Source organism: Conger conger, chromosome 1, assembly GCF_963514075.1.
Source record: "Conger conger chromosome 1, fConCon1.1, whole genome shotgun sequence".
NCBI classification, from domain to species: domain Eukaryota; kingdom Metazoa; phylum Chordata; class Actinopteri; order Anguilliformes; family Congridae; genus Conger; species Conger conger.
In genome coordinates, this window is record NC_083760.1 from 52,631,355 (window position 1) to 52,643,564 (window position 12,210).

The following is a 12,210-nucleotide window of genomic DNA, read 5'->3' on the forward strand; positions in this document are numbered from 1 at the left end:
ACAAGATGCTGACTGCCAGATAAATGTTGAAACCTCTGTTCTTCAGCATATTTAAATGTGAACAAAGGTCCAGCTGCTGTATGGCATCATTGTCTTTTTTTCATGGTGACAGACACGCGAGTCATGTATAATTCAATAACACTATCATAAGAAAAACACTCTTTGTCTTCTATTGCTCTTTGTGCGAGAGGGGCATTGTGTATATTTGCATAAGTGGCGGAGCTGTCATGGAAGCATTAACTGGATAGACCGACCTCCTCTGATCTATCAACATCACTTATAGCAGCAAACTTGGTTTCCTCATGTCACCCAACGTAGTATTATGTAACCATAGCCCAGGTGCTAGAAACAATAGCCCAGGTGCTCAGAAATAATAAAAACACAAATTTCAGACTTCATCTGCCAGCATTAAAGCATCTATATAACCAATTACTAATGACAGTACAATAACAAAAACAAACGCAACAGGTTCCTCATCTTACTTGAACATATGCATCAAAATTTTTTTGGTTACTTCAACTTGGTCTTATTATATAAGCTTAAACTCACACTTATTCCATAAATATCAGGTTATTGACCCATCTAACACACAGCACTCTTTACAGAAGCGTCTTACCTGGGTTAAAGAAAAAAAGAACTGGTCTGTTGCTCAGTGGTCCAAAGTCCTCTTCTCTGATGATCATATTTGGAAACCAAGGTCCCAGAGTCCCAGAATGGAGAGGCACACAACCCAAGATCCCATTGATTTGGGGAGCCATGTCATCCAGTGGTGTTGGTCCACTGTGCTTTATTAAGTCCAGGGTCAACGCCACCGTCTACCAGGAAATTTTAGAGCACTTCATGGTTCCTTCAGCAGACAAGCTTTATGGAGACGTTGACTTTATTTTCCAGCAGGACTTAGCACCTGCCCACACTGCCAAAAGTACCAAAACCTGGTTCAATGACCATGGGATTACTGTGCTTGATTGGCCAGCAAACTCACCTGACCTGAACCCCATAGAGAATCTATGGGGCATTGCCAAGAGAAAGATGAGAGACATGAGACCGAACAATGCAGAAGAGCTGAAGGCTGCTATTGAAGCATCCTGGTCTTCCATAACACCTCAGCAGTGCCACAGGCTGATCGCATCCATGCCACGCCGCATTGAGGCAGTAATTCGTGCCCAAACCAAGTACTGAGTACATATGCATGATTATACTTTTCAGAGGGCCGACATTTCTGTATTTAAAATCCTTTTTTGATTGATTTCATGTAATATTCTAATTTTGAATTTGAGGTTTTCATAAGCTGTATGCCATAATCATCAAAATTATAACAAATAAAGGCTTGAAATATCTTGCTTTGCATGTAATTTGTCTATGTAATATATTAGTTTCACCTTTAAAGTTGAGTTATTGAAATAAACGAACTTTTGCACGATATTCTAATTTTTCTAATTTAATAATCTAACACACAGCACTCTTTACAGCTTTTCTATCGTTTAGTAGCAATTCAATGAGAATGTCAGTTGTTGGGGTCTTACATCTACTGACAGTTTACTTAATTGTCCATTTTTTTTTATAGTTGTTCAAGTGCATCTGCACTCTTGTCTTGCAAGGCATGTCTTGCAGTCTGTTGAACTGCCATTTTCTTTCACAATTTTATTTCTGCCTCTTCATTTACAAAATGACCTGCAGGTACACACTCCTCTATTACTCAAACAGTGGGAATACATTTATGACACACTGTAAATAGTAATCATGCAAGCAATAAACTTCAGCCTGTCCACTAATTAAAGAATTGATGTTTTACTAAACATAACAAAAGAACAACCAGTACAACATGACATAAAATTACTGAAAATAGCTTAAAATATTGCAATTCGTTTTGAGTGAACTGGGAAGTACTAATATGTAAATGTGTCCATGACATTAGTGCTATAAGTCGATAGTGGCCAGGGTATATGAGTGCATTTCAGGGGGAGAATTAATAACTGATGCTTAAATAACTCTGAAAAACACATCAGCATGCTTCATAATAGAGCAAAAAGTAGTTTTTAAATTATTTTATGAAAATTTAATTTGACACCCTTGGTTGTGGGCTGTTCAGATACCATATATCAAACATTATGAAATTATCTAAGCCTAAATGCATCAGACACAAAGATATATTAAATTAGCTACATTAAAGCAGTAGCTAACCATGTTCCTGGAAACCATCCTGAAGGTTTTCTCTCCAGCCCTAACAAAGCACACCTCATTCAAAACATTTTGTTACACTGCTATTTAGTAAAATTCCAAATTAGGGTTTAAATGTCAACATACAGGACAGTAGGTGGGTTGGGGACCAATGCATTAATTTAAATACATAAAATGTAAATATATTACAGACTGAGAAAAGAAATCCTCATAAATGTACATACCAGAATTGATCATGATGACAGTTCTCTGTGGTTAGATGTACATGTTTTAAAATGTAAACTTGTGACGTGGACAAGATAAACAATCAAATATAGCATGTGTTTGAAGGCAGTGAGTACATGTTTTTGTGTCATTTAATTATCTTTATATGACATAGATCACTATTATACAGGACTGAATAGTGAGTATTCAGTAGACTTCAGTTAATTGTTTGTTTCATATTATCTTTGGAGGACCTCTTGTGGTTAACTTCTGTATTACCAAAGAAAAAGAAAATTGCCATGCTGTAGGCCTATATTTGTAAATATATAGGGAAGTCCTCTGAAATGTCCACTCTAAAATATGGAACCCCTTTGTTCTCTGGGGGATTTCAAGTACTCTTTTCAAAATATCAGATATGCGTGATATGTGTTTGGGTGAACTGCAATGCGCTTGTGTGTGTTTAGGTGCATGTGTTCCTGTGTTACTTTGCAATCCTTTTCAGGAAAATGACCAATGGAAGGCTATAAACTTATCCCCAATGTCAACTTCAATAGATTGGAATTGGTCATAATTGGTTGTCTGATGCTGAGGTATTGTGGACCTCAAAAAACGTTTTAGGAATGAAAAAGTCAATACATACTCTAATCACCTGTCAAGCAGACAGATCGATTAATCAAAGAGAATGTAAGCTAGCATATGCCACTGAATTCTAAATATTTTGTTAAACCACATTTATTACGGACCTCATTCACATAGGCCTATCAATATTCTCATAAACCTACAAAATCCATAATCCATGTTCCTTTGCCTCTCACAACAGTGCAATTGCCCCATACAATGCTTGGTGGAAGGCCAATATATGTAAATAACAGGAAATAAGCGTCAGAACACACACTGTTAAAAGTACAATAGGTAATTTCGGACTCCCAATGGTTAAGAGAGAGGAATTACAGCAACAAACACTCCCAAACCACTGTTTATCCTTCCCACAGTCTATGAATATATTTTATAAGTAATATAAAACATTATCATGCACTGTTTTGGAAAGCTGACAGTGACAAACGCGACAGAGCCTACCTTCTTTTCGTAGTGTCCTAGTAAGAAAATGTTTGAACAGGTAACTTTATGAAATGTTGACTTTAGTATGCTGCACAACACTATTTATATTTTTGTATGTCCTTTTGAAGTTTTCACTTCAGCTAACCAACTATATTATGAGCAAGCAACTTATTTGGCTATGTAAGTAGCTGGCTATATATCTAAGATATGATAACGATACAGTTGCGACAAATAAATGTTTAGCTAAACAGGCATGATTGAAGACACAAAGTGATAAAAGGAACGTGCAGCTGCCGAAATTGCACTCCAGATAAGCGATCACTGAAACTGTATACTATCGCTTAGCCTATTATCCAAGCGAAGAACACATATCTAGTTACAAAAGGATACCAGTTTGTTATCGGTAGCAACTACAAAATTAGTTATTAGGTAGCTTGGTGAATTTACAAATATCCATTGCTGCCTATAGCGAACTGGTATTGTTTTGTAACTAGATATGTAGTCTTCACTTGGATAATAAGCAATAGTAGCCCATACAGAGTTTCAGTGATCGCTTGTCTGGAGTGCAATTTCGGCAGCTACACACAAACAATTAGAATAATCCCCCAAGCCATTGGCTGTGGCAATTAGAACCAATTTTCAACCAATGAGCTTGAATTGTGATGGCCCGTCAACTGTATATTTTGAAACCCGAATTTAAGGACTATAAACACCGTCAGAAGGTTAGTCAACATGTCAGTGAGCTTTTTTCAATGATAGGAAGGGATTTACAATGGTCTTGTAACAATGTTTTAACACATAAAATCTTACCTATTGTACCTTTAAGGAAGAAACACTGTTTTTGCTGACATCTGTTGTCTGCCAATTTTGGAAAAACTCAGAAAATGTAATATGACATAGATATCCTCTGAATGCTTGGTCATTTCAGAGTGTTCTTCACTTCAATTATCCCATGCACATATTCTGAGTTGATGTCACAAAACTCCCAAAACACGTCACGTCCTAGATACATGTTATTAATCTACATAGGCCTACACACATTAATATAGCACAGCCTAAATGGGCTTTAGCCTATAGGTTATACATATGTAGCCTATGTAGGCTTATATAACTAGCTGGCTACATACAGTGGGCTCCAGAATTATTGGCACCCTTAATAAAAATTTGGATAATAGGCTGCATATTATTAACAATGTGGATAATGGTGATATTTTATGTTCAAACATATGGGAAAACTACATACTTTTTAAAAATACATTTACTCTCATGTTTCAATGTGTTTACTGAAAACCACAGGTGCCAAAGTTATTGCCACCTCTAACAATTATTGCAAATAAAATCAAACAAATTTACTTGATTTACTTAATCTCAGTTTAAAGGAAGAATATTGTGTTATTCCATCACTGTGAGAATGCCATGGTCAGACGAGACTAAAATGGAAAGTTTTGGCCACGCACACCATTGACATGTTTGGCGGCAAAATGGAATGCATACAAGGAAAAACACCTCATACCTACTGTGAAATATAAGTGTTTTGGAGAGGTTTTAGTGCCTGTGGTCCATGGGCACTATTAATCAATGGCTCAATGAACCAGGAACCATGAAATCTTGGCAGAAACTCTGGTTGCCAGGAAGCTGAGACTTGGTAGGTAGATTGTCCAGTAGGACAATGACTCCAAACATACATAAATTATTGGAAAAGAGACATGGTTGGTTGGTTGTTTGCAGTATTAAGTACGCTTATTAAGCCAGGTGTGCCAATAATTGTGGAACCTATTTTTTGGGGGGAATAATATTTCTATTTGAAAAATGTAAGACTTTGGTTGATTCCATTGAATCATTAGTAAAGCACACTCGGCTACTTATGTATCTTGAAACATAAAGCCTACGTCAATAACTCTGTTATTATTTTAGTTTACAGCACTTTTTGTGCATAATTATTTAGGGTGGCAATAATTCTGGAGTCCACTGTATCTAAATAGCCGAATGCGCCGCCCCTCTGCGCTGTTATGCTATTTTGTGTAAAATAAAAATAAAAGTATATATATATTTGTCTGACGTATATTATTTCCACTGAAATTTGGTCGGGGTACAGACCTATTTCCTCTGTGTAGGCTATGTTGCGGACTGTCTTCCCACTCTTTGTTCCTAGTATGACACCGCTATTTACATTTGTCACCACACGGCTCCGCCAGAGATGGACCGATCCTTCTAAAACCACACCTGGTGGATAATGGTTTCGCTAATGGTGATGGTCGATCAATCCGAGGTGTTGTCTGACCTCATTTACTTCCAGCCAAAGCTGTAACTTGTTTTTAAGGAATCAAAAGAATTATGTCATGTCTTGGACAACTATATTTTATTATATTGCTATTGCATTTTGGGGGATAAACGCAACGATTGCATTGTTTAAAATATAACGTAGCCTTAACCTATATGCTATCTATGGTTATTCAACAGTACAACTCGGAAGTAGGCGTATGGTTTGACTTGAGCACTTTCAGAATATTACCTGAAGTTTTAAATATGTAACTTACTGTAACCACTAGGCGTCCTAGTTTCCTTAATATTGCAGAGGTAACTCGGAATTGATGTTTTCTCAATTGCAATTCGTCGAGGGGGAAATATTGTAATAATATATTATGGTTCGCAACCGTATGAAGAAAGCAGAATGTCTCTAGAAATCCCAACTGCATATATGTTAACATTAGGCTATGCTGCTATGGAATTGGCTTGCAGAAACGCAAAACTTGACTTTTTCGATTAATGTTCACAATGGCTGAAAACCCCGTTACGCACACGGAAATACTTGTTGTTTTTAATGGCATGTATAATACATTTTACTAAAACTCAATTCAAGTATGCTACATTTTATTCATGAGGATATTTTTATAGAGAACAAATGACAAATAATCATCCAACGTGATGAAAAGCACACACCTCAATGTTTGCAATTTGAGAGGAGGGGCAAATCGGGAGCGCGCGTGGTGTGCATGCACGCGCGAGGTTTCGAGACCCCTAGTTTCCTAGTCAGCTGCGGTGAATTGTAGCTAAATGTAATGCGAAGGCAGCTGGGAGAGCTCCATTGGAATTTGTGTTTTGATGTTTTTGTTCACAGGATAGAGGCCGTCTTCGGTTCGTATTTTGGTCGCGTTATGGTTCTCCAATTGCTTTACGCTATGAGTGCAAGGGAATAATGGAACGCGTTCTATTGTGGAGAAGAAAGTGGGTTTTAAATATCCTCGCTTATTTTTTATCCCTTGTAAGGGAAAACTGTAATGAGAGGCAAGCTTCAGGCTGGGTCTTGCTCCATAGCTTGAATAGAGAAAGCATTCTGTCGTATTGATGGGAGAGCTTTAAGAATAAATTATTCTTGTATTTTACTTTATCTAATAGCGTATTGCAAAGAATCCGACCGAGATCAAGTTTTCAGTTGCTAACGTTAGTTAGCTAGCTAGCTAGCTATAATCAATCCAGGTTGCCTGGGAAAATGGAGGCTGTAATTGAAAAAGAATGCAGTGCGCTCGGAGGACTTTTTCAAACCGTGATCAGCGATATGAAGGTAAGACAAAACAATATGGGCTAGTAACTAGTTTGGTGATATTGAATAGTGTTAATGAAAAATAATAACGTTTTAATTTGGGGAATAAATACCTGGTGAAATAACTCGCTGCACATATCATTGCTCACTGTTACTACTACCAATGATACACTGCTAGCTACAGCGGCTATCTAGCGTAGGCTACCCACATTAACTGACAAGTGTGCAGTTAGCAGAGGTTTTGTGGTGGACCTAAGTTGGTTACTTCTCATGTTCACAACTGTCTATCATTGACTACCACTGACATCGTCACTAGCATGATGTTTTGGTACGTGAATCAATCAATCAATCGATCAATAAAGAATTAAGCTTTTTCCATGGGGGAGGTTTACCTGTTTTCACTGGTTACGCGAGGGGTGTCCAGTCTGATCCGAAAAGAGACTCTGTGGGTACAGGTTTTTTATAGCCATGCACTACGGTACCTGATCGAACGATGGTTGATTTAATTTAATCAATGACCTAGGTGCTTGTTGCTAACGTTTGATTGAAAGTCTTGCTGCCAGTTAGCCACAGTGTTGGCAATGCAATAAGGGAATTCAGTGTACTGTAGTAGTAGTAGTAGTAGTAGTAGTAGTAGCAGCTAGCAACATTGCCCGGTTGAACTGTATTTTGCGAGGCAATTTGAATGAGCAACACACAGGGTTATTTTTATCCAGTAAATATCTGAAGGATAGGTTTTTGCTTGACCCGGTTTTTGATACGCAAAACTATTTTCGCGTATCAAGTCATCCAGCTGTTAAGCACCTGTCCTGAAGTTATAGAATGCGGGAATTTCATTTGACCGCTTAAGGTCACAGGGAATCACTTGCAGTAGTTGTAGAAATCTTAACTCAACAGTTTAAAGGTAAGATTTTTGTGTTAACATTGTTATAAGACGATTGTAAATGCCGTCCTATCATTGGAAAAGGCTCTCTGACATGTTGACTGTTTATAGTCCTTAAATTCGGGTTTTAAAATACGCAATTGACGGGTCGGCACTCTGTACCGAAACATTGTATAGCTGTACAATAATTGAAGCTCATTGGTTGAGAATTGGTTCTAATTGCTACAACCAATGCCGTTGCAACGTCAGCGTGTTCATAGGGAAGGGGTGGGATAAACATTGTTGTGGTTTGAGCGTGATTGTTGCTGCAATTTCTCTCTCGACTATTAGAAGTCCGAAATTACCTATTATACCTTTAAAGAAGCGCATAATTCAGTAAATGTTTATTATGCACATGTCCCCAATTTTAATTATTTTCATGAAGAGTAGATATTTAAAAAGTTTTTTCCTTAAAATTCCCCATTCTGGAACGCCATTGCTTTCAATTACCAGTAGCGATTGTTGCATCAGCATTAGAATATTCAGTTAAGATCATTATTTGTAGTCCTACACCTTATAGGTTAATAATGACAATGTTCATGCTTTAACAACATTGAACATTGTAAATTGAATGCAAGAACATAAAATGTTGAAGAAATAAATCTGTTTTCTTTTGAATCATTTTAAATCATAAAGCAATAGGATATTATAAAATTATGACTACATTAACTGCTAACCAATTATTATAAAAGTCATCCTACAGGTTCAAAGATAAAGGCAATTTTGGTCTTTTAAAATGAGGAGGAATATCAAGTTGCAACGTGTATTTTTGGGGTTGTGCTGGCAGGACTGTGGAAAAACATGATACAAACTCAAGCAAGTGCGCTATTGTGGAACTGTGAAAACAACATGGCGCTATTTGTTCAGACTACTCCTTTTTGCATGCTGAAGGCCTTTGCCTTTTCATAAATCTAGCGACTCAGTAATTGTCTACCCTGACCTACAGTAGGACTAGGTGGACCTGTTACCATACGTCAGTGTTATTGGTTGGTCTGGTCAAACTGTTCCTGTTTTATGCTTGAGAATAGCTGAGGACTACTGTGAGTCATTGACATGGATTGCCATTGCTTTTTGTGTTTTGAAATGCCTATTTTGTCTTTGTACCCCCCCCCCCCCCCCCACACACACACACACACACACACACACACACATATGCACACACACCCTACAGAGCAGCTATCCTATCTGGGAGGACTTCATCAGCAAGGCTGGGAAGCTACAGTCACAGCTCAGGTAAGGATGTCCTCCTACACATGCTACTTCAAGTCACCCTGTCATTAAGTCCCCTTGTGCAAACATGCTAATGGTCTGGGGATATGTGTCATCAAGATGTCGCCTCTGTACAGTCATAGTGTCCCTTCAGGTGTCTGCTAAAGTGCAGGTTGTGTCCTGTAATTGTAGAATGGTCTACATGGCATGACCTGTCACAGCTTCTGGAAGTCATAAAACGTTTATTGCTTGTGCTGCAAGCCCATCAATAAGTAAACAAACCTTTTTTCAGTGCAGATTAAGAATGGGTCTTCCTATATGACCTAGGCCGGGGCTGTTCAGCCTTCTTCCTGGAGGTCTACCGTCCTGCTGTTTTTATTTCAACCCTAATTTGGCAAACTTGAATTTACTATTTTGCAGCTCAGTGAGAGAGAGGTGTTGAGTGAGATTTGCTTTGTTCGGGTTGAAGTGAAAGCCTACAGTATGGCATATCTTCAGGAACAGGGTTTGGCAGCCCTGACCTATGTGTGCAGTAGGCAGAGTGCAGAGGCTTGACATTCTATTCAGGTTGGTTTGTTCTCTTGTGTTATTCATTATCTGCATTCAAGCATGTTTAATAATGCACAAAAATAAAATAAGATTTACAGGTTTTTTTAATGGCAGTTAAAAGAATCACATATCCTAGTTTCACATTTAAAATTTGCGCTACACTTTGGTTTATTTATTTGTTTCTAAATTGATTTCAGCATGAAGCCAAAAGCAGACTAGCAGGCTTCATACTGATATAAATAAGTGGAAAAGGAACAGAACAATGTGTATTTATGATTTTTATGAGTTTGAACCCTAGCCATTGTTTTTCTGGCCCAACTCACAAAGCTGGTTTTGAGCACAGTGGTTCATTACATTTTTAAATATGTAGCTATGCAAGAAATGAATCATTTTGAGATTGTAACTTTTAATCTGCAGTTAATGTCCTAACCAAAATGATATATAACATAAGGAGACTTGTGCCTAAGAAGCGGTGAAATGGCATTAATGTTTAATGCATGAATATAAGAAGATTTAGCTTTTCATTGTTTGGCTGGTGGATGTCTGTGAAGATCTTTCACGAGGACAACAGAGCATTTTATGTTTTGGAAAACCATTGTTTGGTATGGGATGTGAACCTCCAAAACCACTTCCCTTTCTTTCTGTGAAACAGGAACCCCATCCTGTGGGTGAAATCTTAGACTCTAGAATATGGACAACGTTTCTCTGATGTCATCCATTGATGTTCCATGGGCTTGTGAAAGCATTTTGAAACCACAAAGTGCAGTTTGTGCTGCCATGTTGTACAAATTGGAGACAGAGACTGTGCTGTAGGGAAAGAGGGACCGGGCACAGTGTGATTGTCGGTTCCGATCCATCAATAAGCTCATGAGCCCCCCCCCCCCCCCAGTGGATTGGGTGCCCAACAATGTGTTTACCAATCCCAGATGTGTGAGCAGGTTGGCCTCCAGCACAAGGGAATGGAATGTAATGTAATGTAATGGAACTAAGAATCTTCATCCTGTGGAAATGGTCCTAAGCTAAGTCGCCCAGTCTTGTATTCTATCCCATAGTATATACTGGAAGACAAACATTTTACCGACAAAGATGTATGCTGGTTCTCCGTATAAACCACACCATCACAGCCTTACAGAACCCCTGGTCTAGGACCTGGCTTAATCTGTGTTTGCGAAGCTGCCCCAATTGGTGTTAGGTTCCAGGCATGGTAAGACTATGTTGAGTCTCATTTACATGGTCAGCCTTGCACTCAAAGCACCACCTTTGGGAAGTCTGTGATCTCATTCTGCGGAACTGAATTGGAGGGCATTGGAAAGGCCTTTTTGGAGGTCTCTAATGAGGTCCACTGTTGTGCCCTGTAATTTAGCTCTCATCTTCCCATGGAGTCTCAGAAGTTTTCTATTTATAGCACCGTTTTTGGTCGTTCTTGCATTTTGGGCAAAAAGCCGTGTTTTCAGGCTCGTTTTTCCCTGCTTGAATTCAGTCAGTTCAGTTTTTGTGCTATCATAAATGTGATTGAGATGAAGATTGAGATGATTCCACATAGTGGTTATTACAGTTAAACAGTAGTTTGTTTAAAAAATTGATTATGACTAACTACAAACATGGAATTTTATAAAGCAAAACAATGAGGCTTCAGTGCTACATTAGAGAATATGTGAAATGTAACGGTATGTTTTTCAGTGCATTTTGATTTGAATGTAATTAAATGTTTGGCCCTGGTGGTTCTCTGCTTCACTGTAACTGTAGCAAATGCTATTTTTGAGCTTTTATTTATCCCATGCATATCTATGAACATCTTATTCCAGTGGCATTGCTCTGTTTGCTTATGGTACATCTGTACTTTGTAAGGCTAATCATGTCACATTGCATCTACTACTTTCCACACATGAGGGTTTGACAAGTTGTTGCAAAAAAAGTTTGGTTAACATTACTGTATTATTATTTTAATATTTTTATAAATGGCTGTAAATAAATGCTAGGCTTTCATTTACTGCTCTGGTACATAAAAACGATTGACTCTGTAAAGTAATGAGTTGAATGTGCACAGCACATAAATCTCACCTTGTTTTGTGTGTGTCTGATGTGTTTCTCAGTGAGGCAAAATGTTTGTCCTTGATGCACAGTGCCCATCTGTGTAAATCATGGCAAGCTGTTGCAGTTAGTCAGACAAATATTTCTTTCTTTAACGGTCTAGTGAAGAAATAACAGTAATAGGCCGTTTTCCAAACTCCGATAACTCCTGGAACCACCGGCTGGCGTGAACGTAAGTGGTTACACTTGAGCAGTAACGTAGTAAACGTCGGCTGAGATTGTGACCAGATGTGTTGCGCTCCTGTTTCAGGACGACGGTGGTCGCGGCCGCGGCTTTCCTGGACGCGTTTCAGAAAGTGGCCGACCTGGCTACCAGCACACGAGGTGAGTGAATATTCTCCACGGTTTCGGAGGCGGGGGGCGGAAGATTAAGACGGATTGCGCATTCAGCCCGTCGCAATTTTATTTCCTTCGGCGCCCCGCGGCATTAATCCGGCATTTTAACGGATTTGCCATC

The 12,210-nt window shown here is 38.5% G+C and overlaps 1 protein-coding gene across 9 annotated transcripts in view; it reads left to right on the forward strand.

Annotated features, from left to right (window-relative positions):
* Positions 1-6,483: 6,483 nt before the first annotated feature.
* LOC133130170 (protein MTSS 1-like) overlaps positions 6,484-12,210 on the forward strand; it is a 58,751-nt gene continuing 53,024 nt past the window's right edge. For all 9 annotated transcript variants that reach the window (XM_061244491.1, XM_061244500.1, XM_061244566.1 and 6 more), the window contains exons 1-3: positions 6,484-7,003; positions 9,076-9,137; positions 12,004-12,077. In XM_061244491.1, coding sequence (XP_061100475.1) covers positions 6,932-7,003; positions 9,076-9,137; positions 12,004-12,077 — 208 coding nt within the window. In that variant the 5' untranslated portion in view covers positions 6,484-6,931. The remainder of the gene's footprint in view (positions 7,004-9,075; positions 9,138-12,003; positions 12,078-12,210) is intronic.